Source organism: Acanthaster planci, linkage group LG14 (assembly GCF_054643075.1).
Source record: "Acanthaster planci isolate LZ-2023a linkage group LG14, COTS_SCS, whole genome shotgun sequence".
Taxonomy (NCBI): domain Eukaryota; kingdom Metazoa; phylum Echinodermata; class Asteroidea; order Valvatida; family Acanthasteridae; genus Acanthaster; species Acanthaster planci.
Genome location: NC_141790.1, coordinates 7,275,057 through 7,302,193, shown reverse-complemented (window position 1 = coordinate 7,302,193; position 27,137 = coordinate 7,275,057). Strand labels below are relative to the sequence as shown.

Sequence of the window (27,137 nt, the reverse complement as noted above, 5' to 3'; positions counted from 1 at the left end):
AAAAGATAAATATAATTGGTTGATGCGGAAAGAACCAGCCTCCGACAATAATAATTCTGATTGGCAAAAACTAGCCTATGGTTTGTTGTCTGAACAAAACTGTTGTTCGTGACAGGGATTCACAAAATCTTCTCTTTCGGATAAACTTTGAAACTTTTAGAAGATAAAAACAGACTCAAACTGAATCATCAATGCAGCATTATGTGAAAATATGATTGGCATGTTTTGGGATATCTAATATAACCTAAACTGACAAGTAGTTTCCCGAACCACTAGCCACATTGATTAAAGGAATAAATCTGTCCTTGGAGTTTGGAAGCCGAATATAAAAGGAATGCAAGATGGGGGTCGACCAGGAGGCCTCTTTTCTTACTGGTCTTTACCACTTGTGGCTAGTGTTTTAGACTTCACACGTGACGGTCTCTTGACCAATTGGAATGGGTCACCTTTCTTGGGTATTTATGAAATGCACATAAAAACTAATAAGTTTTCATCCGATACCATGCTTTACTGCAAATGTCTCAGATATATGATCGGCCTATTGCCCTATACGCTCAGAACGTCTAACTCTGGATGAGATTAAGTCTTAGTTACATATGGGAGCATGATCAATATGAATAAATAGAAGAGTCTTGTTAAACATATAAAGGAAGAAGACTGGTGTTAGTATGGTTGATGAGCAAACACTGGGTGAATAACACTTACACTCGTTCAAGTAGCAACCAACCCCGCAAGGTTGCACTCGAGACGTTGACAAGTGGCGGGGTTATGGTTTGCTCAGGCGAAGGGGTTGTGTACACGATGCGTGTTCGTATTCGTGTTCACAAACCCGTACGCTTGTGCACCCAGTGCTGTTTTTCTCTCGTACGCAGCGACTCGGTGACGATTTGCCAATTTGGCTCTGACAGTTCCTACCTAAATCTCCTTCTCTCGGAGGTTTCCCAGTGTAGCAATTCCTTAATTTGCATCAAAGTTGAAAGTCGTGCAACTTGTATACTTCGGCTAGATAGACCTCGGGTTCATGGCATTTGAGAATAGCATCCATGAGCAATGATACCGGATACCGTCCGTACGCAGGTCGGAAAAATTGGATGGTTCGATCACCAGTTTCAGCAGTTGCAATTGGTTTGTTTTTATACAGACCCTCAAAATGCTCCTTTGTGTCTCAGCTTACCTTATTTTCAACTCTCATTTTACTATTTCAAGGGGCATTTTACTGCGATTTGGCTTTTATGCCATTCTTTATTTCCATATTCATGAGAGAAACTGTGACGTCATCTCAGGAAGAAAGCCTCAAATGTTACATTGGTGTGTACACGAAAAAGTACTCCATTTTTGTAGATTTTGCTGTACTCAGTTTTTTTCGTTACTGATCCTCTGTTGTTTATGTGCACAGCAGTAAACAAGCATCAGTCCCTGTCTCAGAAATATTTCAGTAGGTTAATTCTGGTTTCACAATTTAAACAGAAATACCTATGCTATAATCCATGTCTTCTTTAGATGACTTCACGGCAACAGCGCTCCCAGTTGTCCAAGAAGTCATGAATAATTTTAATTGTTTTAAAAAGTGCACTTTTAATGCATTTAACGAAATAGGGATGTAAAAGCGTTTTTAGACATTAAAGAAGAATACAAAATTGAAGGAGACTTGTGTCTAAGAAAAAATCATTGCAGCTACACCTTAGGCAACCTCCGTATCCGTGAACTGGTTGATGCATATTGCTTATTGTGCTTTGGATACATGATAGCCACGCTAAATGGCGATGTAACTGAGCTGCATTTACTAATCCGGCTGTCATGCGAAACTATTTAACGGTCCCTGCTTGCACATTGGGGGAACCACTAATATAGGGCTAGAATGGGTAAGTTACTCCCACGGTTCTATGTTTCCACAAAACACTGACCATTAACATAGCATTACAATCGCAAGATGAAGGGAAACTTCGATCCTTCATGCAAAAACTGAAAAATCGGCTTCCATCGGTATACCGTATAGCCCTGAAGAAACTTCAGATCAGCAAAGTTCTTTTCAAGCATCGGGAAGATTTTTATCAACATCCAGTAAAAATATCTCAGGGAAAGAAGTTAAACCAATCTTTGAATTACTGGCTGCTAATCTCATTTAGATTATCCGCGTCCACAGCACACCCTGAGCAAGGTTCCTGTTTTCTTTATCTTCCAAGTTACCAACCGCCCTTGGGTGGCAGGTATAACGTTGATTCCTGCCCTGTTTAAAACTACATAGACACCAAGTCGCACTGTCATTACTGTTACAACAAACCCCAAACTGTTCTATGTCAACTTTTTTTGTTGACGTTATGTTCGACTGTAAATAATTGTGAACATGAAAGTTGTTACCCTAGGGTATACGCAACTGTGATTTTACGTGATATTCATCGTGTGTAAGTTTTTGCAAGGCAGGGGAGGCTGGACTCAGCTCTGTTTCTGGCAAAATAAGCTCCGCACTTGAAGAAAAATGACAACGATTCTGAGAATGACAACAGAAGGCATGATGATGTTGGTATTGTTTTATTTTCATATTTTATAGGCAGCCCCCTTTGCAAGGTTGGTGAGATTCTTTCTGCGATCAACTGAAAGTTCTTTCTAGTTTACTTGTTAGACTGGTTGGATCGCTCACATCACAGTCCAATCATGCAACTAGACGAAGCCCTGCGCTACCTCGGCAACTTCGGCCGGTATCAGACGCTGGTCTACGTTCTCTACTGCCTGGTCGGTTGTGTGTTCTCAGCCTGCCAGATGATGGCCATGGTCTTCATCGCTGACAAGCCGGCCGGTTACCGGTGCACGGCTCCTCTTGCTGCCGGTGATGCCGGCGATGTGATCAACGGCTCGTACTTTGCGAACGTCTCTGCGAACCGCGTTCAGGATGGTATCAACTCATCAGTCGGGTTTAGTGACGTCGCAGAATGCTTCGTAAATAGCTCAGAGACTGGAGACAGCACTGCTTGCACTGAGTGGGAGTACTACTTCGAGTATGGTGAAAAGACAGCAGTTTCTGACGTGAGTATAACGACAGTAGTTTTCCTAATCAAAATTAATTTTCAACCTCATTCGGCTTTTTGAGACTTCACATACTGGTGTTACTTTATATCCATTATGTCCTTTGGCATGATGTATTAATTGAACTCTCTTTATGCTTCCCTCAAAATTAATGATCTTTATACACAGGTCAAAAGACGGAAGTCCTTCAACAGAACAGTTTCATTTGTTTGCTAATTTTAGATGATATTTGGTGACCTTTTCTCCTCACGTCGCAGTAGGTTTTGCCTAAAAGAAGAAGGCAACTGTGTCAATAGTCTTAAAGTCAAAAAGTAAAAATCTCACTTAAGTATTCAAACACAAAATGCTAATAATAATAATAATTATAAAATATCCCTCTTTGACGTTAATGTGAAAAATTTGCAGTTTAGGCAAAACCCGCTACAACTAACTAAGAATTTTCAAGATGTATTTTTTTTTGCGTTGGGGAGATGTTAATTATATATAACAGGTTTTGTATGCTCAGTGCTTGTCCGAGAGCTTGCGAAAAAAACCTCACAAGCTTACTCGGGTGGGACTCGAACCCACGACCTCCTGCCTACTAGTGCAGATGTCTTAACCACTCGACCACCGAGCTTGCCGGGGTCGGCTGGCCGGTCCGAGTCAAATGAAGCAGCGGGTACCGCGAACTATTTTCAAGATGTATTTTTTGCGTTGGGGAGATGTTAATTATATATAACAGGTTTTGCCCTTACCCAACGTATATCAAAGACATCTGCACTAGTAGGCAGGAGGTCGTGGGTTCAAGTCCCACCCGAGTAAGCTTGTGAGGTTTTTTCGCAAGCTCTCGGACAAGCACTGAGCTTATTGATACAGTGCTTATTGATATACGTTGGGTAAGGGCAAAACCGGTTATATATAATTAACTAAGAATTTGTTTATAACATTTTCCCAAGTCACAATGACGTAGCCTCACTATTTATAGCTATACTGCATGATACGTGTCAATTCGCCACGCTGACCTCCTCTGAGTTACCCATACTTCGACATGACAACCATGGCTACTCCTAACTCCTAAAAATCCTCCTTGAACTCCCCCTTCAGAGGACAAGTCATACGGTTCGCCAATTGAAAACGGCATGTGGCGACCACAAAATGAAGACATTGTGGTAACTGTGTATACATTTTCATATGCTACAGAGATAACACACTATATAAAGTACCACTTTTCACACACTCCTATATGAATGCAACAAGGTTTGAGGGTGGATGGTCGATTAGAGCTCCCCGAGGCATTAGAAGTTGACAAACCAGTCGCAAGGCGAAGTCTTAGGTCACAGAGGGGATCTTTTTGTATTGGAGAGGCTGTGATGTTGCCTGACTTTAGTGGTCAGTTTCGACGAAACCGACGTGAAAGAAAAAATCACAGCAATGCTCGGATGTAAACATTAAAGTAAAGGGCAAACCAGACTTTGTTGGTCACCATAAGTTTCAATACCTTGACGTCATAGGTGAATGGTAGCAGTACTGCAACCTGCGTTTAATTGGTTCATCTTACAATAAAACCAGTAGGTTTAATGAAACTTTTTTCTTGTACAAAATGGATCAGTATAGGAACGTTGCAGACTGTACATTAGCCGTATACTTAGTCGTTTGGGCAGCACAGACCATTGTTGAGGTTGTGCTAATATGAGACGTTTCACGTACTTTCCAACTGAAGGCAAAAGTCCCTTTCATTTTCGCTCCATGGGGCGCAATAATAGTGTTTTCACGGCGAAACAAAATTGTAAGCGCCCCATAATAGTAGTCTTAGGGTAACAAATGGCCAGGCCATTACAGAATGTACCACCCCCTGGGAAGTGCCTCCAATCTCCGTGGATTGTGTCCAGCAATTGGTGTCTAATTGTTCGGCTAAGTGACAACAGACCAACTTGATCCCTTCTTTGGAATTCCCCCGGCCTCGCAGACACACTGGTACTTCAAAAAGTGAAATCGGACAGGGTTTCGAACATTAACCTCGTGTGTAGAATAAAGCTTTCATTCGCTGAAGGATCGAGCTCCTCTATTTCCACAGAATTCTACATGAACACATAATGTGACCCGCCATTCCAAAGCCATGCTGAAGTAGGTAACTTAATATCCCTGAAGTAATGGAACTGCTATTGTTCAAAGGATCATTTTGAAGTCTAACAAAAATTGGGTGAGAGGAATTGTCAAATATCATAATTACTTATTTCAGCATGGTGTTACCTAAAAGTAAACTTTTGTGTTACCACCAATGTATACATTCAACATTATGGACCTTGAAAAAACACAATCCAGTACTTCAGCGGTCATGAATCTTCATCACCGCATCAGTCAAGAGAAGTGATTCAAACAGCTCTACGCTTCTCTCTTTAAATTAACACAGCAGGACAAAACAGTTTGATAGAAGATTCAGTGTTAATGTCAGATAGTCGCACCTGAAGGGGTCTTTTTTTTTCGTTTGCTTGGACCAAACTGTTTCAACTTAGTCACCCATGGAAATCCACTAGTCTCGTCCTATATGGATAAATTTTGTAGCGGTATTGTGTAAAATATCTACTTTGACAAGATTTTGGCGGGAAAAAATGTGCCCGGACACAGTTTAGTTTTTGTGGCATACAGTGAAATCCTAAGGTCATCGTTGTGGATAGTATGCCACCAGTCGCGTTAACTTTGAAGGCTGATAGAGTTTCAGTCAGGGACTTGTTCTTTATGGGTACGTATTTGCGCTTCAGTTTCCATGATCAGTCACCGATTTACTTACCGTAAATGCTTCAGACCTATCAGATTCAAACTGGGCAATTGACCCCCTGCAACTCGGTAAAAGCTTGTGTATTACATTATGTTATGTGTTTCAGCCTCACTGGAGTACATTAGAAACCAGAGTTATCGCACTTTAAATTAGATGTCCTTTTACCAAAGTATCAACTGCTGTCATTTTAATAAATTATCATGATAATGCCTAAATAAATTACCTGATTTTACCAATAATGAACAACTTATTCTATAGGTTGGACCCTGATTAAAATTTTGTTCGATCATGACGTCAAACCAATACGTGCAATACAATACGATCAGTTAATGATTAATCTGATAATTATCGTTTTTACTGGTTTCTATTGATGTACACAAGGAGGGCCCAGCAAGGGTCATACCCCTTCCTCAAAAAGGGACGATTTTGTTTTGCAATGTAACGAGAGAAGGGAGACAATTTCATTTGCTTTCCTTCTTAAAGACGTGAAGAAAGCCACAGAATGTATCACCTCACCCAACCTTTGGCCCCGAAAATTTGGTCACAATGGAACGCCCTCTAAAATTATTAAACTGTATAACATGCTCGCCTGTTCTCAGTTCGACCTGGTGTGTGATAGAGCCGTCCTTGGTAGCACAGCTCAGTCCATCTTCTTCGGCGGTGTTCTGGTCGGGTCGCTCGTGTGCGGGGCCTTGTCCGACATACTGGGGAGGAAGACGGTGCTGGTCGGTGCCATGTTCCTGGAGGGCGTCTTCGGCATTTGCATAGCCTTCGCGCCGAGCTACACCGTGTTCGTTGCTCTCTGGTTCTTCGTCGGGGCGATGGAGCAGGTAGACGTATAGATTGTGTCAGATTTTCTTTACCCTTAAAGATATGCCACTTGGTTTCCCCCAAAAAGGAGGAAAGGTGAAAGAGACGATCCTCCGACAAAAAAAGAGAAGAGGAAGATAAAAGTCATTATGTACGATGTTAGCTGCATATTGCTCTAAACATTTCCAAAGAAATACCATGTCGTTCAGCAACGACCATTCTCATAGCACACATACACTTTGGTGTGAGCGTATTTGACAGAGGTTTATGGGACTGGAATTAAGACGAGTGCTCCAACCACTCAACAGATCACGGTACGAATCGCGCATGCGCCCATCTAATTTGCATATTTCATGCTGAACCAGTGTGTGAATCATGCGCGCGCGTACTCCATTTGCACGGCGTTTACTGATTCTACATGACGTCACATTTACATTATGGGGAGAAATGGAAATTTTTACAGTTATCGATCTCAAGCCTCATTCACGTCAGTTATGTTTACCCTTCAGGGTCTCAATTTGACTGGGTTTGTTTACGTCATGGAGTTGTTTACTCCAGAGAAGAGGACCCTAGCCGGCTGCCTAACAGGCGTGGCTTGGGGTGTGGGTGTGGTCCTGATCACCCCCTACGCTTACCTGCTGAGAGACTGGCGACACATGGAAATAGCTGTGTCTGCGACTTTCTTGGTCGTCGCGCCTCTGTCACTATGGTAATTAAGCGTTTTACTATAAACTCCCATAGTATGAGCCTATTGTGAGCCTGAGTTATCCTATCTACCATAAACCCTTCATACAATCCCATTTGATTAGCAGGGTAATTAGAAGCCACCGTGGCGTATTACTCTTCTATCTAGACAGTATACGGATAAGAACGCGCACACGAGTGTGCCGTCGCTGCCGTGACGTCTTCTGAATTAGTCCGCAAATTGTATAACACTTGTTTAGTTGCAAGCTTCCAGAAGGCACTTTGCAAGGTGGTACAAATAATAAACATTTGTTGAGATTTGATTGAGAAATATTTGTTTGTCGAAATGGTACTGAATTTCGTATTTGGTATAGAGAACTCCACCTTAGTATTAAATGTACATGCAATTTGATGTGCTCTATAAAGTGAAAAAAATGTGTCGGGACAAAATAGTTTATCGGTTTCTGAAACAGACAATAAGGTGGGCAAAGGCATAGCGCAGGCCCGAAGACTGGGGGGGGGGGGTTTCGGGGGGTTCCAACGACCCCCCCCCTCGCTTCCGAGTTCCGCTCGTTGGTGTGTGTGTGTGTGCTTTTTTTAAATAAAAATATAATTTGTATATCCCATAATTTTCGGAATGTAAGGCGCGGTTTATATATTGATTCCAACGCAGAAAATATCTCCGCGGTTTATAATGAACTGCCGGCGGTTTATACGGCAACATTTAAAGAATGAAATCAGTCACTAAACGCCGCTTTATGCCTCAGCGCAGCCTAACCCGGGCCGCCGCCGCGGCCGGCCAGCAACACGTACCAGCGGCGCGGTGCAGCGTTCCGGGCGCGAGCGTGGACCCTATGGGCACTTCGAATTTTCGCTTCTAACGTTCGTGTGTGGAGCAATATTTTATCTCCAATTTTACAAAAGGTGAAATTTAATTAAACTCTAAATACTTTAATTCATAAATGTCGATTTCATATATACCCGCTTAGGCTACCAAGTTCCAATGACATGTTAATTTGGTCCGATTTTTTTTCCGAAGTGCAAAATGAAATCCCCCCCCCCAATTTTTTTTACCATTTTTAGTCAGGTGAGTGAAGGTAATAATGATTTACTAGAATGTATCACCTTTTTAGAACTTCTGAATTTTTGTGGGATTTTCAGAGATTGTTTTAATAATAATGTTCATATCATTCGCTTGATTCAACGTGCTGCATGGTGAAGAGAAAATTCATTACCAGGCCAATTTACAATCCGCCGTGAATATTGAAAATTGAAGTAGGGGGCCTACACAAGTCTTACCCGCATCCTTCGGTTCGCAGCATTCATGGAACTTGTTCGATGTTGTGCTCCAAAGCTCATTATGATAGGCCTTTGTATAAAAATAGGTGTTCACAGTGCCAAACGTTCCACTTTAGGGTTTGACAAACCCCCCCCCCCTTTCCGTCTCTGGTCAGGAAACGGGCCTGTAGCGTGGACAAAATCGGCCTGAAAATTTAACGCTTACAGGCTAAAATGCGATGAACATGAGAAAATTGGATTAATGTTTAACGCGTCAATTCATCTGAATATGTCTAACGTTGCATGCAGGATTGTGTCAGAATCCGTCCGCTGGTTAGTGTCTAAAGGTCGCACAGATGCCGCCGAGAAAGTCCTTCATCGCATCGCGAGGCTGAACAACATCAAAGCGCCCGAGCGATTCTTGAAGGACAATGACGTCGTCTTGCTAGAAGCTGGAGAGCCAAGAGTTAAGCATGCCCCGTCGGATGTCAACGAAAACACCGATGACGACGATACGGAACCCAACGACAAAGGAGTAGGAACCGAAGTCAAGATTGACACCGAAATGCGCGCGTGGAAGTCGGCCGATAAATTCCGATTGACTGAGTGGAGGAAGACACCGCTATTGTTTCGTAATGCCTTCATCATGTGTTTCAGTTGGTAGGTGAAGCAGAAATTCAGATTGCCAGTTTGAACACCAGAAACGATACATATGGTGTTAAAAATCTAGTTACACAAACAATAAACTGAATAAAACGTAGGCTTAGGCCTCATTTGGCGGTGTCGCAAATTTGAGCGATAACCTCATCTTCTGGTGCATGTATCCACGAACATTATGAACGTTACAACTTAAGCGTGCTGCTTGATGGAAAATGCTTCACATAATTTGAAAACTTCAGATGTTTTGATTGGTCATTAAAGTAGGCACACACTGTAAACAAAATGGTCAAAATAGTGTTGGGCATTTGTTACTTACCCAACCTTGGTTAAAACTACCACACTATTGGTTAAATTCCATCACTGTTGGTCAAATATTGACCAAATATTGGGGAGAATTTACCCAAAGGTTGAAGTTGATATTTTTACCAACAATGGGAAAAATATCAACCGAAAATTGACCAACCATTTTACAGTGTACCAACGAAGTATTGCTCTGATACCAAACTGTAACAATTCGTAACTAATGCCAACTCAAATTCGACCAAATTCGACCACAATTTGGCGGTAGTCAACATTCCCCCAAGTTGACACGTTAGCAAGCATTTGCTGTGATCTCACAATAATTTTGCGTTGAGGTCCATGTTTTTGTGCTGAAAACCCAAGACATCTCAATTCACATCTACAGGTTGGTCAGTAGCATGGTGTACTACGGCATGTCGCTCAACAGCTCCAACCTCGCTGGGGATAAGTACCTCAACTTCTTCCTCATTGGACTGGTCGAGGTCCCAGGCTATCTTGTGCTCTACTTCTTGATTGAATGGTAAGATACCAGACCTTTTTATGTTGCACATTTTTTCTTGGTCGCTACGCTCTTTTAGTCCATTTGCATAAAAATAAACCAAGTGTCTGTGATACGTGCCCATATCCGGCGATTTTAACATGGAAGAGAAACTTTTGAGCTTGCCGATTTCGACCAGACAGCAACCATGTATTATGGGGCCTTTGGCATGGGGAAACTCGATGGCGTAGGCGACAAACATGATTAGTAATTGATTGGCATGTGTCAGTTGTCCAGGCTGTGCCAGCGAACTGTTACCGGCTAAAGACAAACATGGTCATACTGGTCAGCTGAAACAGTATGGTCTATACTGACAGTGTCAATCAATCAATAAACAGATTTCGAGATATTTCTTCTCCAAATGGTGCGTCACATAAAACATTTGGCGTATACTCCGACTAGAAAAATTCTGAATTGGCTACCCCAAACAAGTGCATATTGTGATGTAGAGCTCTTGATTGTCCAGATGAAAATACCTGTATGTTTTTATAATTGCGCATGAATGAGCCATAGTTTGTTGTTGGGAAGAAGAAAATTTTCTCGCTTCAACGCGTCCAAGCGGGTTTTGATGATGATCTTGCCGGAGGCAAAAATTGCTTTCAGTCCAACAAGTTTTAAGAAAAAGAACGCGGGAAACTGGCAACAGCAAAGTGTAGCACTGTCGCACGCGAAAGTCTGTTCTTACAACACTACTTCACAACAGCGCACCGGGGGTCCGGAGAGCCGGCCTCGCATTGAAAGATAGAAGGTTATGTCTCGGAGTAGTACGGTGAGCCTCGTATGGTCAGAACCGTATCGGCCAGTCTTTTTTTAAGTGAAGAATTTTGTTTGTCGTGTCTAGCTCCGACTGTAATAGGTGTTCAATGACCTTTCAACAAACAAAAAAGAGCTTTCCCATCGCACCGATTTTCGACAGTGGTAAAATCCGAAAGAAAATGTTTCTGCAGAATTGACAAAACCTGATAATTTACCGAAGTTACGGGCAGCGTGTATGCCTTGGACTGTTCCTAGACTTTGAATAGTTGCTTTATGAAGTTCGGAGAGCTATACAAATCAAGAAAGAGGCATTTTATTTAAGATAAGTGTTACTGCCAGCTCGGTTCAATGTTCTTACCCCTTTGCCAAGCGACGCCTTCGGCCATGCTCAGGCCTAATATTCAGATTATTTTGGTAACGAGGTATTGAAGCACAGAGGAGGAAGGATTTTGATATTTCAAAATAAGTGATTGGCGGAGTTCAGTTGTATTTAGGCCCACTTCGTAGCCTCCAAGATTGCCCCGAAAAAATGAAATTTTAATCCGGCCCCATTGTCAAAGAAACCACGAGCAGCCTAGGAGCGATACTTCCTGCCCACCTTTTGAAGGGCTGTCACCACATCGGAACCCAAATATCCTTGGTTCCCATACTCAGATTGGAGGGTTGTTTGGGCTTTGGCTCAGGGCTCTGAGTTTTGATATCCATTGTCAGTTTACCTATGACGGCAGGGAATTATTCAACCGCCATTGAAAAGACATTTTCACGAGGTTACTACTCCAACTGCGGTCCACAGAAGTTCTGACTGAGAACACTTGATCTGTTTTTATGTTTTTATTTGTTTGTTTCTTACTTAATAACGACCATTCCTATATTTCAAATGAGAATCCAATGTAACTAAAAATTAAAGAAAAACAGTTGTCCAGCATGATGGGCAATGTTATTCCGCGGGTGTATCTAGGCTTATATGGGTGTTGAAAATGCAAAGCTTTGAGATCCTCACAATGAGGTCTGGGCATTATACGCTATCGGGAAATGCAATAATGAACAAGACTGATAACCTTTTTTCTTTTGAATAGGTCGTTATTCAGTCGCTGTTAAGGGCAAAGTAGGTCTACGCCTTCCGTCTTAAATACGATATTGTTTCGTCAGCTCCCGGTATCGTCATGCAAAGTGACAAGCCGCAAAGTTCACAAAGCCTGATTGAAAGAGACCGTTATTTCTCGAGTTAAGTGGGTCACTTTACAGTAGAGACGTTCGAGTAAAAATTTTAAAAGAAGAGCTTTCTTAATACTTTTGAATTACTTCAAATTGAAAGAGCAACGGAATTATTCGCTTGAGGGAATCTCAGTATGAACGTGGCACCTATAATCATAACCTTTCCCCGTGGGAATTATGAGGAATTAAAGTGAGCATGGGAGATCATTCCGAAAAAACGTGAAAACACCGTCATAGCTTTGTTAAAAATCGGCAATGCAACCAGAAAACAACGGCCCACTGCCTTACAAAAGCATGGTATAAAATACAGGTGTAATTAATTAGTGGCGTTAGCGTTTACCGGTATGTTTTATAGTTACCTACGTTTGGAGGTGTTAAATACTTCACTGTGAGGTAACACGTGAAATGTGTATTTTGGGGCCAATCGGTCGATCTTGTTGTATAATTTGCTGGCAATTCCACCGTCAGCCAATCGCATTTTGTTTCGCTATTTGCGGCTGTAGAGGATTGTTTTGATTAAGGGAAGTTTAAGTTGACAGGGTCGACTGACAGGGTCGACTGACAGCGCGCAGCGTGATAGCGCTGATCGACTGTCGCACCCAACATAGTATGCCCCGTCGCTCCAGGCCTCCCTCCATGGAAGTGTCCCCTCGTCCTGAGACCCAGTCCTTCGGTTTACCACCCATGTGCACGGCTTATTCGGCGGTGATTCTCACCATCCTGGAAATCATAACTTGTGATGTTTCGGTCCTTACTTTCACATTTTGAAGCCTTTGATAAAAAAGAGTTATGAGATCATTTACGTTCAGATTTTGTTTAGGCTCCAGCGACAGCACTCGTGGTTTTCCTTGGGACATTTCTACCGGCAGTGAATAACAGAGAACTAATTGTTATCAGAACTAATAGTCGCTAAACAATAACAGCTTGCGTGCATGAGAAAGTTTTCATTTATTGGATACAAAAGACTGTAACTCTCTCCAACAAGTTTAACAAGTATTTTTTTTTCGTACTGTCAAACTTTTTAAAACTTCCAGCATGTCACGATTGTGCTGGACCCGTGTGTTATGATGGTAATATTGCATGGTGTTGTGATACATATTCAAGTTAAACTAGTCAAGCATACACACTTGCACGTGGTTGAAGCTGCCCGTCGGAATATATGCGATAGCCTTGGCCAAGGCGGTCTACACGTGATGGCATTGTCAACATTCAGTCACGTGGGTGAGAAAGGTCTATAGTGAAAAACTTGCACGTAGCAATGTGGTGTTTTTATTCATAGCCAGATTTGGGAACTGTGATAACGTTCGTGGCCAAAGTTTAGTGTCAGTAAAACCACACTCAAGCTCACACAAATCGAAACAAAAAGTGTCAGTTGATTCGACAGGCGCATCCAGGTATTTAAAGTCCAGGGGACCGCTGGGTATATTTTCTGACACAAATTCAGAGGCGCAACTATTTGAGGCTGAATTTCTGGGGAGCACACGGGGGTGCACATATGTTTTCAAGGGGGCACCCCAGGAAAATAGTCTGCAGCTGCATTGCAACGGACATTAATCATAGATTTCACATGGGGGTACCCGGGGGACACGCGCAGGGGGCACCCCCCTCCCCGTAGTTACGCCTCTGACAGCTTCCATTTATTCAGCCTTCAAGTGTAGAGTTTTGATGTTTACCGTCTGGCCATTGAATATTAGGGCGTTAGCGTCAAAACGTGTCTACGAAGTGACAACAAGATTATATTTAATCTAGTCAGCTTAATGTAGTCAGCTTAGAACCTTCTATAATCAATACAGCTCACGGCTCCATATTTGGATATTTTGACCACTACGCATGTTTCTTTCACAGGTGGGGTCGCCGCCCATCTCTGAGCATGTCTCATTTCATCGCGGGGATCAGCAGCATCATCTGTGCGTGCCTTCCACCAACAACAGGTGGGCCCTATTGACAGGTTTAAGGCATGGTGGCCCAGGTAAACTTTAGCACGTCAGTCTCCACAGCCAGCCGCTCATTGTGGAAACTGCGCAAAAGTTTACTGATATATTCAGGTCCACTGGTACACTGTGAAATACAACACAAGTGTGGGAGGTGATTATGTAGTAATTGATTGTATAATAACATTTATAGGCCTTTAGCAACCTGACAAAAAAGACCTTTGTCGGGAGCGGAGATATTCCCTTCCTGAATTGGTTTGAGCCCGCCGCACGGCAAAGAAGCTTTTCACATGGAGAAAACTGAGGATAAATGTTTCTGCGGAACTGATTTCAATTAAATCGGGGGTTTTCATTGAGACTATAATGAATGTAATTCCCGTCCGTCTCTCCACTTTGCCTCCAGAGGAAGGTGCAGATTTCACCCCAGCTATCTTGGCCTTTGCTCTTATTGGTAAATTCTTCATTACCATCAGTTTTGCCGTGGACTACGTGTATGGCTCTGAAATCTTCCCAACATCAATACGGTAAACCGATCTTGGCTTACAAAAACGTCATCAATCGGCGCTCATCAATCGGCGCTCCTGCATAAGGATTTTGACACTTATGTAACGTTTGCGTTTCATGCAGCTAATTCGTGCTGTTCTTCTTTGCATGAAAAGGATTCGACCACCTTTGGGCTTAAGCGTATTGAAAACGGCTCATTTTTAACTCGTTCAAAATTGTCGGTGCTTTTCCTGGACAACAGAGGACGCTGTTGCTGTGATGTAACAATGAAAACATTCACCGGGTTGTAGTTTTTCTGTGAAGATTAAGAACTCAAAATTGGCTCATTTAAGAAACATTTATGAGAAAGGCTTGCTCATTGGCTTATTGTCATATACTCAAAAAACAATGTATCTTTAAAAAAAAAGGAAATTTGGAGCAGCAAAGTATAAAAGATGTCATGCCTTTTTGTATATACACAAATCAATGCAACGTTGAGGTTGCTTTCGTACAAAGGCATCAAATACCTTTTAGCATAGCAAAAAGGGGAAAATATTAAAATAAGGTTAATTGAAACACAAGCGTGTACTTATCAAGGATGGCCTTTAAACATTAATCGCAGGAAAAATCCGCAGTGTTACTTCAAACTTGAAACAATCACCGTTTAGATTTACTCCAGGGACATCGACTTAAACGACTTTTGGACCTGATTTAATCACTTTGACTATGTCATTCTTTTGAAGTGATTAATTGCAGCGTTTGTGCAGACAATTATTTACATATACCATTATTACAAGTGCGCGTATAACAAATAACCAGTGCATGTACGGTGTTGCTTCCAAAGTGTTTGCGAAGAATCTCCAACCATACCACTACACGGCATCCCTTTAACATTATTTTTCTCATCTGCTGCACAGAAACATGGGAGTTGGTGTGTCCTCGTTTTCAGCAAGAATTGGTGGGATGTTGGCTCCTTTCGTAGTGTACCTGGTATGCAATCCCAAAGAATTTTCATTCATTATACCCTGCCCTCGCCCCAGTGGTCTGTTTTAGGGGAACACCATATACGTTTCTGGAGCCATTGTGCTGCTATTTCGGGGAACTAACACTGTTATTTCGTTAGCGCCACATACTATAACCTTTTTGCGGGAATGAGGATTTCTCCAAGGATGAAAAATGGAGAGTTGTTTTTGGAATAAAATCGGTTTTGCCTTCACCCCTCCCCCGGAACCCAAGACCTGGATACCCTTCCTGGGTGTAAGACAACGTGCGCATGTACCGTTTTATGGTTAAACTAAACTACCGGGAACTGACTTCTGAGACCAATAGTTGCCACCAAGATTTTGGAAAATTTAAGGCAGCAATTCTTTCGATATTCCTGTGTTCCTTTACACAAATTAATTAATTAAAGAAAGTCTTGGGGTCTTTCTTTGTTTTTTTATTTTTTTAATCCTTCAGGCTGATGTAAGTCCTTACATACCTCTGAACGTGTTCGGCATAGCGTCTGTGCTCGCTGCGGCGCAAGTTTTACTCCTTCCCGAGACAGCCAAGAAGCCGCTACCTGAGACCGTGGCTGACGGTGAGTGGCTGGCCCGCTCGGCCGTCCCGCCCAGGTTACCCAGGTGTCTGCAGCTCGGTCGGCAACAGCGGTTCGACACCAACGGATACGAGGCTGCCAAATCCACGGCGTGAGGAAAATAAAAAGGGTCCATGAAGACCTCCGCAGACAAACTGTCATTTGATCGTTTTAAGTTTCACTAGTTTGCCAATTATGCGACATGGGATGTAAAAATGGAATCAAATTCCCATTGTTGTGGTTAACTTTACTGACCTTTCAAATGAATGTTTTAATACTGTCAAATGATGGAGTTATGTGTAGTGTACATTTAAGAACCAACAACTATAATCTGGCACCCTTGCGTCCTGAACGAAAAGGAACGTGGACATTATTGCCTGTGTCTTTATTTGATACTATTCTGCTTTGAAGGTTTTGTTTACAAAGATAACTCTTTCTGTATTTCCTCAAGTTGTCTGACATTGTCAAAAAACGGACATGGATTGGAGCATGAAGCCTGTTTCCACATATTTTTTTAAAATATAGCATGTATAGGACACCGATAACAACATGCTAGATTATAAAGACTTAAGTAATTGTCATGTACCGTAAAGTGAGAAAGATCTCCTATTTTAATGTCGAAACACCGTCGTCAGGAAACGTTGCTGATATATTGTCTCATTCAGGATGTTATTAATTCAACCTTGCGTAGAGTGCCCTCCAGCTTTTTTAATGGACAAGATGTAATTATAGACTTAATTCTCATAGGTTGGCTAGACTCATCCTATGCACTGAGACTACCTTACCGTTTTCGCTTGTGCCACCGTGCTTAGGACAATTGGGACGGGCTAGGCCTAAGCTTGACATTGCATTAATTTTTCACAGGGTCAAAAAAATGCTAAAACGACAATTAACATGTGAACTGAACTGCAGACGCCACTGAAAAGTGAACTTCTGCGGCAGAAAACAGAAAGGCACGAGTCCTGTGGAATTAGCATGTTTTTTATTACTGTCTGACGATACACATCTAATTTCCTACTGGGAATGGCTTTATTGCCAGTTTTGAGGGGAGACTATATAGTCGTCGTGACGGTGGAAGCTTCTCAGTATGTTGAAATGTCAGACAGTACGGTGCTTCCCGTTTGAAAATGAAAATCCTCGAGCTACGATCATAGCCTTTATTCTATTTGGGTCATTTTCTCCTGCGTGTGTAAAGAAAAGTTTGCCTCTGAATAAGTCCATACCGAACTGTTTGTCATCTCAAGGAAAGACCCTTGTGGACATTGTATAAAAATATAAAGATTACTTCAGCTATTTTTTTATCATCAGAACATGAACTTAGTAACCACTGTATTTTACTGCATTTTTCGTCGATGTCTCTTTGTATGTTGGAAGGAGATGGATATTTTTTTCATTTAAGAAAAAAGATTTACAGTTTTCCTCATAAGACTTCAATAATTTTTCTCGAGATGGGCTTATCGTCTAAACATAATTATCAGATATAGCATTCATGCACAAACTGTTTGCACCATAAAACGTAGGCTTTATCTGTATCATTATTTACAAAACATTAATGAGGGAAAACATGATTTGTGGCGATGCAGCCTGCAGTTAATTTTGGTATAATGTGATCTTTACCAGGAGAACCAAGGAGAAGTGGCGGCATTCGGCGCGCACGTTGCTCAGGTGCCTAAGAATACTGGCACTCATGGTAGGCCTAATATACCTGGCGGCACGGTGATCATGATTGAATTTGGGGTTTGCTTTTACCAAAAAGTGCATCCGATCGGCTACGAAAATCGGTCAAATTAAAATGAAACATTGAAATTAAAATTCAAAATTAACATTCTTATTATCTATCTTGAAAACTTCATTGAATACAGCAATGATACATAATTATGCACAGCATCAGTACAACTCACTTATTAATAGTAAGAGTAATACGATACAAAAAAATAAGGAAAACAACACTATATCGCACACGAACTCTTTGATAGAAAAATGGGGACACTGCACGCAGCGCACAAAGTTGACGGGGACCTTGGTGGTTAAACTGTTACTGAATCATTTAAACGTATTTACTGGTATGCAAATAAAATGATAGGGGATTATGGTTACTTTACTGACTCCTCAAATGAATGTATTAACCATGACAAAAGTGATGACGTTATATGTGACGTACATTTGAGAACCCACAATTATAGTCAGGCACCCTTCTCTTTTGCTTTCATCTCTATGGTACGTCTGGAACGGAGAGGAACATGGACATTGGACCACAGAGGAAGGAACATCGATTGGAGATACCGTGCACGATATGGGGCCAATGGGTACCCCCCCCCATGTCTAATCCCTATACACACTCTGGACTATTGTTACCTAACACATCTCCCCTAGAAGTCTGTAAAGAAATCCTGAGATTCCGATCAAACAATGACCAACACAAAGGCGGGGGGCCTTCTCTCCGCCCCATATCTTGCATCATATGACGAGGTATAGCAACAGTGTCCGAGCCGTACATGTGTTCGAAAAACACTGTGAAATGCGCACTGCGCGGTTCGGAAATCACTGTCGGTTCTGACCACTTGGCTCTGGTCAGCCTGACTTTTGATGTCCAAGTTTGTCTAAATTTCGCTTCGGTTGGAACGTTAAACAGGCTTGTCCATCTTTATAGGCGTTGCTGCAACCTGCAGCAGCACATCTGGTAGGCAGGTTAATAACACCCAACAATGAGTCAGTTCCGTATTCCAACTGCACATGCTCAGTGCGAGGCTATTCGGGAACAGCTACGCACGCGTGCGATAGTCTGTCCCATCACTGCAGCCGTACGCTGACCCACGCGTGCACTTTGTTCCCGTAAGATCTTGCTGTTTGAAATAGCGAAATGGCCCTTTGGGCTGAATTTCCCGAATTCGACACAAGACGGGCATTGATGCGCTTGTGACGCGCGACGTGCTCTCAAATATACGTCACAGGTATGTAACTTATCTCTATGCTAATGAGATACCTCCGGGGCCGTTTTCGCCAAAAACTGTTTACTTTCTCTCACCCCCTCTCTCTCATTTATTAATCAAAACAACTTTTACATTCTGGATATCGTTTAAAAAATACGTTTTCAATTGTAACTAATAAACAACCACTCTTCAATGGGCCCTTAAAATTTCCTGTTTATAAACAATGATATCCGCAGGAAAGTGATGTGGGCGTCTAGTTCATCAAACGGGCTAAGCTACGGTGAACTGTTTGGCAAGAAACAGTTTTCATTTGTTTTTCAGGGGTCGGGAGAACGTGTACTTACACACCGTGCCGTTTCTTGTACATACAAATAATTGTACATGCCTATTGAGTTTGTCCTTATAAGCCTTATCTTTCGTCCATGTACAAATCCTTTCTGTTCAGTGGGTGTAGGATAAAAAGATAAAGGTTCTCTTTAAAGGCACTGTATGTCACTCATTTCGTACATCATTCACTTTGAATATCTTATGATGTTACTGTAAACTCTTTTTTCTTGTGTACAAATAAATTATCCATTTAAATTTTAATTCTAACTTAAATTTTTATTCTCCAAGTATCATACACTTCTTACATTGATAACATAAAAATAATTAATTCTTGTTTTTACGTAAGATCAATGTCGACTAGAAAATAATCCAAAAATTATATGCTCTTATTAACATCAGTATTTAGAACGGATTTACTAGATTTCGTATTTACTGTGCTTATGTTTATGCTTATTTTTTAAATATTTTTGTGAAATATTTTCAAGTATTTCTGAAAAAGTTGTAAAACAATGACCGTTTTCCTTTTCTTCAAGCCCTATAAACTCACTACTGTATCTTTCTTGCAGCTTCTTCTTGTGGGAACAACTACTACAAATAGGCCGGGTGTGGTGTGAGGTTTCGAAAGACTATTTAACACACAATTAAAGTGTTTTTCACTTGCTGTGTCTCAAAAAGTACCACTGTCACTGACATGACTTCTCCGCTGTTACTGATAATGACAAATACCCTTTTTTGTGGTAAATTGTGACTTTTGATTGTATTGTTTTGGTTAATGCGAACTTAGACGAATAAGAGAATGGTCAGGATTATAGAAACATTCATGTGTGCCTACTCAGGCGTAGCACAGAAAAAGATGACAGGGACTTGCCAATGCCAGCCAATTGTTCTCATGCACAGACTTGTGCAGATTCCAATTGAATTTGATTTGTGGCATCCATGTGATAATCAGGTTTGTGCACAGTTAGTAAAAAAAAACTAGTTAGTACACATTCTGAAGAAAAATCTCTTCTTTTTAATGCACATCATAGGTATGAATTGGTTTGTACATGCTCAGATGTAAATTGCTTTTTGTGCACATATAGATGTAAACTGGTTATGCACATCCAATTGAAAATTGGTTTGTGCACTTCCAGAGGCAAATTGGTTTGTGCACAACCTAATAACAAAAACCTGGTTTGTGGCCAATGAGTACAAATTGGTTTGTGGACATCCAGATGCCAGTTGGCTTCTGCTCATTTAGATGGAATGATTCAAAGATGAGAAGTGGTTGTGCATACTCCACTAAGTCCACTCTGTACGGACATGCATTAAAACTGTGCACTGCCCAGCACACACACTGTCCTGTGAGTGAGCCACATCCTGCGATCATCTAACATTTCATAAGAATGTGCATAACGTACCCAAACTACTTTAGCTACATGTATAAACCAACTGGAAAAGGCACAGGCCCCACTGACTTCACATATTTGCCATAGAAACGTTCAATATATGCTGACTCCAGCCATAGCCCAACATTTGGACGTGGCTACAGACATCCCTGCAGATCAAGTTCAACAACCTGGCCAAGGGTACAAGTTTGTGCACTCTGTTTACTTGCAGTCAACATTCCTTGCTTTTTTACAGCCCCAGCCAACAAATTGTGCTAAACCGATTACCTGTTATTACATTTACTTATCAGGTGTAGACATACCCACAACCCAAATTCCCTTCCTAATCTGTGAATTACACTATTCCAATTTCTGAAGACTCTCCATTCACTGTGTAGAGGCATGAAATTTGCCCCCACAAATTAATGTACATCTATGCAACAATATGACTGAGGAATCTTTTCTTGAATTATACATGGTGGTCTACCAAACACAAAGTACAGCTATCTATTTATTAAGACAGTAAAAATCCCCCCCCCCCACATGGTGGTAAAGGAGAGCCTATTATATGTTGGCCGGTATCTCCAGTTTCTGATTGGCAAACTTGGTAGCCGCTCGCTCAAACATCCTGGTAAATATGTCCGTGCCCTGAGCACCTGAAAATGTGGACTGTCCGTTCATGTAAAACGTTGGCACACCTGCAATACAAATGGGTCAGAAAATGTGACAACTGGATGCAGATTCACTTCTACTAAATGAATTAAAGGATAAAATGTACATGTACCCAAATGATTTGTGTCAATAACATGTCATTAACACATTAGAGTGCTAAAACCTTTACTGTGATTCCTGTGAAGTATTCATTCATCAGCCTGGACAGAATGGCAACATGCTGATATCATTACAGAGTTTTAAAAAGAATCTTCTAAAGAATGCTTCAGCTGAGGAATTGTGCATGACGTCACAAGGGGGCACGCAAAGAATTATGCTGACAGTGCGGCAGTAAAAACTGTGCAAAAGTTGAGCGCATGTCACAGTGAACATGTACTGATTCTCAGTCATGCAGATGGAGATTTCTACAGCTGAGCCAACAGTTCTAGCAACTGAATCTGCTTGCCCTGAAGAAGGTACTCAGTTACCGAAAGCTCAGCAATCACATATTTCAGAGCACTGATTTAACGTTATATTCTCGTCAATATTCTGATCACGGTGCTACACAGCCCTTTATATATCTAGGTTCTCAGCTGTGCTCACTACAGTGGAATGCCGCTATACCAAACACCGCTATACCGAACATTCAGCTGTACCGAACATCATCCTTGGCTCCCAACAATTTGTGCACAGAACCTACCGAACACTATTCAGTTGCCGTTTGTAATTTCCGAACGTCAACATGATCAACCAGTCGGTGTTTTTGTATGTTGGAAAGTGACAAGTGGCCATTATTTCCCCATGGATTAGAAGGGAAAGTCACTTGTTGTCAATGGTATTGAATAGACACTGGTTTTGCGACTCCACATGATCAGGTGCGGAAGAAAACTGCACGTACGCGCACGGTGGCATTGCACTAACAATAGTCTAAAGAGGGCACCGCTGATACACAAATCAACTGAGATTCGCCACAGCATGCATCAGAGATCGATCCTGAGCGGTAGTTTCACAACTTTTAGGATAAACTTGACATCAATTTTTTGACTCAAGTTTAAACAAAAACAAATTAACAGATACATTTCTAGAAACCTTAAACTTGAGTGCAACGGCAAAACATCACGAAAAAAGCGAACCAAGGTATCACAAGAAGGTGCACTTCAGTTAGACAATAGAGGGCGCTATTCAACATGGCAACGAAACGTTCGGCAGTTAAATTAGCTATACCGAACGAGCGCTGTACCGAGCATTTAGCGTGGACCCCGTCTCGTTCGTTATAGCGGCGTTCCACTGTACTTACAGTCTATGCAAGACAAAAGTTGCGTAAGCAGGAAATAGTATGTCTGCATGAAGCTCATTGAAACAGGTTCCAACACATAAACACAGACGTCCCTGTAGTTGGGGCTCTATATAAGGACTGCTCCTCTCACCTGTGACACCTTGCCGTGCCCAATACCTTGCCCTGTCGTAAACTTTCTTCTGGTTGGCCTTGTCCTGAATAAATGAATGGGCCTTCTCGATGTCCAGCCCCACTGCTTCGGCAAACTTGAGGAGATTCTCTCGGTCGGGCAGCAAACCATCTGTGAAGTAACCCTGCAAACAACAAAATGCGCAACTTAAGTATGGAGTTGCATTGTGCTGATTGTTTTTGTCAGTATGGGCGTCTTGAACACATCTATTGTGATCAAGACAGTATTATCAATCAAGACTGTTCCTCCAATGGAGAGTAAATGACACAGCACAGCCCCTTCTGCACTCTCACCTTCATATCAATGATTATCACCACAAACATCCTCGTTCTCATCACCATCTTCATACCGACCAGCACACTACATAATCAGTGCCCTTTTCAACATCATCATCACCACCCACACCATTATAATCATCACTACCATGAAGAAGTGTGACGATGGCGAGGCGTTTCTTGGCTCCTCACCTTAAAGATAACCTCCTGCAGGTCATTCTGCATCTGGCCTCCATCCGTCTCCTTGGCAAACTCCAGCAGCGTGTGAGCCAGTACCGTCCAGGGAATCCTCTGGCTCCTCACCGTGAAGTCGATGCCTACAGTCTTGCCTGCCTCCCTCAGGTTTTGCACGGCACTTCAGACATGCACAAGGAAATCATACAGTCATCATCAAAAGTTTATGTACACTTCTTATTTATATGTGGCAGCCATTTTTCTATTGCAGACCAAAGCATCTACTCAAACACTTTCCTTACAAGTTCCTGCAAATCAAGTGGAAGTTCAGGCTGATCAGCTACAGGAAATCAAATAATTACCAAGAATCGGTTTAGTCTTAAAAGTTGGAATTAACCACTTCCAGTCAAAGTGTATGTAAACTTTCTACCAGCATTGTGTCACTATACCTTTTCGAAAAATGATTTCAATGCATGGTTTCCATGGTGATTCCACCACAGAGTGTGGGTTTGCGTGTGCGGGGTGAACTGCATCTTCTAGTTACTACAAGTTTCATTTGATTTAATATCAGTAATGAGTTGCAAACAAGCCCTAGGTGACTATAGACCCCAACAGAATTGATTTCTAAAATTAAATTTGTGATGACCCCTTTTTCTTGGGACATCAACTGTCTGAAGCAACTAATCCCTGGGAGTCAAATCCGGGTAGAATTCAAACATTCTAATATTTAGACAAATATTAAAAAAAAGATGTGCTCAGGGATTGGGCAGTCCTAGGAAAGATGCATTCTAGGAGAGGTTGGGCATTGGGGTTTCGATCAGAGGGCTTTCTGGGTGTTTGGCACCAACAGTAAGACATGAGATGGGATGTGAACGTTAAGTTAATGACAAGTCCTTGCAAGTCCACCACAATCCATCCCGTCTTTGGGTAAGTCATTTACAAGCCATTCAAATAAATAGTGACAAAAGTTCTGGATGTTTTCTGTTACTCATAAATGGTCTTCTGAAAGGACTTACAACGGGACTTGTAAAGAACACTGATGTTACCTCCCTCCGAGAAAAAAATCCTACACAAAATTGACTACATTTGTACATGTGGTAATTAGATGCTTTTAAATACAGGCCTCCCTCAAGACCAACACCTCTGAAGCACTCAACTGGACACAAAATGGTTCAACAGTCACACTGTACATGCATGTACAACGTAAATGAGGTGTGTGCTTGAGGTATTCTGGCATGCATGCTCCATGTAGGTTTATCTGTCCTGCTGTATCAGTGTAGACTTGCATGCATGCTTTGCTCCAAATGACCTTGCTCCTTTGAAATAACAAACTGGCTCTTTTGAAGTAATTTCCCTTGCAATCTCCTCTCACCTTTCACTTGGAAATCCTGGGGGTCTGGGCACGCCTTCCTCTGGCATCTCTGGCCTGAGCAGAAATGGCTCCCAACGAACCACAAAGTCATACTTATCTGCAGTGTTTGAAATTGAATGGAAACGAGTAATGCATTTATTCACACCCAATAATAAATAACCGTTAGACAACTCACACGTTCAGTTTTCAGTGGTAACGCCATGCTCTGAAGGGGAACGAGCACATTGAGGATATACATGTATCTATAGACCTTCTTCACCCACGTGACTGGATTGTGCTAAATGTAAACAATACCACCACATGTGGACCGCCTTGGCCACGGTAATCGCATATACCGGTATTCCTATGGGCAGCTTCAACCACGTGCAAGCGCACGTGCGAATGCTGCGTGCTTGACTACAGTTGTTGTTTATCTTGAATATGTAGATTACCATCACAACACTATGCACTCATTAACATCAAAGCTAGCACATCAAAGGTCCAGCACGATTGTGACATCACAGGAAAAAGGTTTATGTGGGATACATGTGTACAAATATGCATCCATGATGTACTGTATGATGCATATACAATGTACATGTATCTATTGCGCCATACCATAGAGTAGTAAGTGTGCTGTTGTGTACAACCAGGAAATGCCGTATAAACAAATGAAGTACATGCATGCATTGATTCACGCATTTTGACTGGTTCTCGCACCAATGCCTTTTACACACAAAATTGGGTGCGTAACGTATTCACTTCAGTACTCTTACAGGCCTATATCATGTATAATTGGGCCTATATCATGTATAATTGGGCCTATATCATGTATAATTGGGCCTATATCACGTATAATTGGGCCTATATCAAGTATAATTGGGCCTATATCATGTATAATTGGGCCTATATCATGTATAATTGGGCCTATATCATGTATAATTGGGCCTATATCACGTATAATTGGGCCTATATCAAGTATAATTGGGCCTATATCATGTATAATTGGGCCTATATCATGTATAATTGGGCCTATATCATGTATAATTGGGCCTATATCACGTATAATTGGGCCTATATCAAGTATAATAGGGCCAATATCATGTAAAATTGGGCATTTAATTGTCATGCAAAATAGGCTATTGGGTTTGCATTTTGCGCAGGTGCGAAAGGTGCTGATTAAGAGTGAAAATGATGTCCATCAACGGTTTTGTCTGCTTCCTTGCGTTTGCCTCTGTCAGATGATGTAACTCCTTCTGGATCTTCATTTTTGTAGGCCACCCCTAACTCTTTGCACGCTGCTGCCATATGCATGCAGAGCCTTGATCTGGCAGCTTTACACAAAAAATACATCTTGGAAAAAAAAAAAAAAAAATATATAGCTGGTTCAGTGGTTGCCATGTATGTTGCTTATGCATCAACCATGCGATTGAACAAGGCAATTCTGATGCGACTCAAGGCTCTGCATAGCAAAGGCGTTCGTCATTCATTGCAGCGCAGCGCACACCAGCTGCTCGCTGACCTAGTACGTGGCTGCGTATATTATTATGATTTGCAGATTTCTTAGGCCACGTGGGGTGGCTCTTTGCTTTGATTTTCCAATATATGCAGGTATGTACGTACATAGCTACGTACAGAGCTACGTACATAGCTACGTACAGAGCTACGTACATAGCTACGTACATGTGTACTAGGTCAGCAAGCAGCTGGTGCAGGCTGCGCTGTAACGAATGATGAACGCCTTGACCAAGGCTAGGCTCTGCATGCCTATATGCCATGCAGCAACGTGCAATTAAGAGCATGAAGAACGAATCTTCCAAGTTTTGCTTTAATGTCACAAACATGTTTCTGGTTAGGTTTTGCCAAAACATAACCTTGGTAGTGGCAGTGGCGTAGCTGGGGGGGAGACAGTTCCACATACGGATGTCAGTAATTATTCCCTACAGCGACTTAATAGCCATCAGAATACAAAAACATGCCTTTTCATTCATCTTTTTTTTAGTGGGGGGGGGCACCGGGGATCAAACAGATCCCGACTGTGTTTACAAACGTGAGTAAACGAAAGATTTGAACATGGTGAAGACGACAGAATCAAAACAAAAATTTTCCAGACAGAAATAAACTGGAAAATCACCCACATTAATTCATCAGTGATCTAAAAGTGATGGGGTGAGCCATGGAGGAAGGAAAACTGTTTTCCTTCCTCCATGGGTGAGCTTGCTGAGTGAGCCATGTACGCAATACGGGATCGGAGAAGGCGTTTTCGCAGTGTCTCCACTTTTTGGATGGATTTGTCCAGTAGACTTGCCGCCAGTCTGGGGCTAGGTCAAAATGTACACTACGAGTACAACTGCAATGCCAATACACCATGCATAAAGGTAGAAATATTTCTACCTCCATGAATGTACAGTGGCGAGCCACCGCCGAGTAGGAGTGGTCAAGCCATAGGCCTACCTTTCTGCTCTCGCATAGCTTCTTCCAAGCGTCTCTTTCCCACCCAGCACCAGGGACATATCACATCACTCACGACATCAATGTGAATTACGGGTTTTCCACTCATGTTTTTTGCACCTGATCTCAAACTCACAT

The 27,137-nt window shown here is 41.9% G+C and overlaps 2 protein-coding genes across 6 annotated transcripts in view; one reads left to right on the top strand and one right to left on the bottom strand.

The window, feature by feature from the left end:
- Positions 1–20,251, top strand: part of LOC110988781 (organic cation transporter protein-like) — a 22,736-nt gene extending 2,485 nt beyond the window's left edge. The window contains exons 2-10 of one of the 4 annotated variants that reach the window (XM_087146156.1): positions 2,621–3,021; positions 6,376–6,606; positions 7,096–7,295; positions 8,858–9,208; positions 9,894–10,028; positions 13,863–13,948; positions 14,352–14,472; positions 15,349–15,421; positions 15,890–20,251. In XM_087146156.1, the coding sequence (XP_087002282.1) occupies positions 2,653–3,021; positions 6,376–6,606; positions 7,096–7,295; positions 8,858–9,208; positions 9,894–10,028; positions 13,863–13,948; positions 14,352–14,472; positions 15,349–15,421; positions 15,890–16,123 (1,800 nt within the window). In that variant the 5' untranslated portion in view covers positions 2,621–2,652 and the 3' untranslated portion in view covers positions 16,124–20,251. Of the gene's footprint in view, positions 1–2,548; positions 3,022–6,375; positions 6,607–7,095; positions 7,296–8,857; positions 9,209–9,893; positions 10,029–13,862; positions 13,949–14,351; positions 14,473–15,348; positions 15,422–15,889 lie in introns of all 4 variants that reach the window. The other 3 variants (XM_087146155.1, XM_087146154.1, XM_022252602.2) reach the window with 3 other exon arrangements.
- On the bottom strand, positions 19,018–27,137 carry LOC110988777 (uncharacterized). Of its 2 annotated transcripts, none has more exons than XM_087146157.1 (5): positions 27,003–27,137; positions 24,570–24,666; positions 23,216–23,378; positions 22,710–22,872; positions 19,018–21,329 (listed from the first exon to the last, which is right to left on the bottom strand). In XM_087146157.1, exons 1-5 carry the CDS (start codon positions 27,106–27,108, stop codon positions 21,196–21,198), a joined length of 663 nt encoding a protein of 220 aa, XP_087002283.1. In that variant the 5' UTR covers positions 27,109–27,137; the 3' UTR covers positions 19,018–21,195. The 2 variants fall into 2 exon arrangements, with proteins under 2 accessions (XP_087002283.1, XP_087002284.1); XM_087146158.1 differs by lacking the exon at positions 27,003–27,137 and adding an exon at positions 24,864–24,915.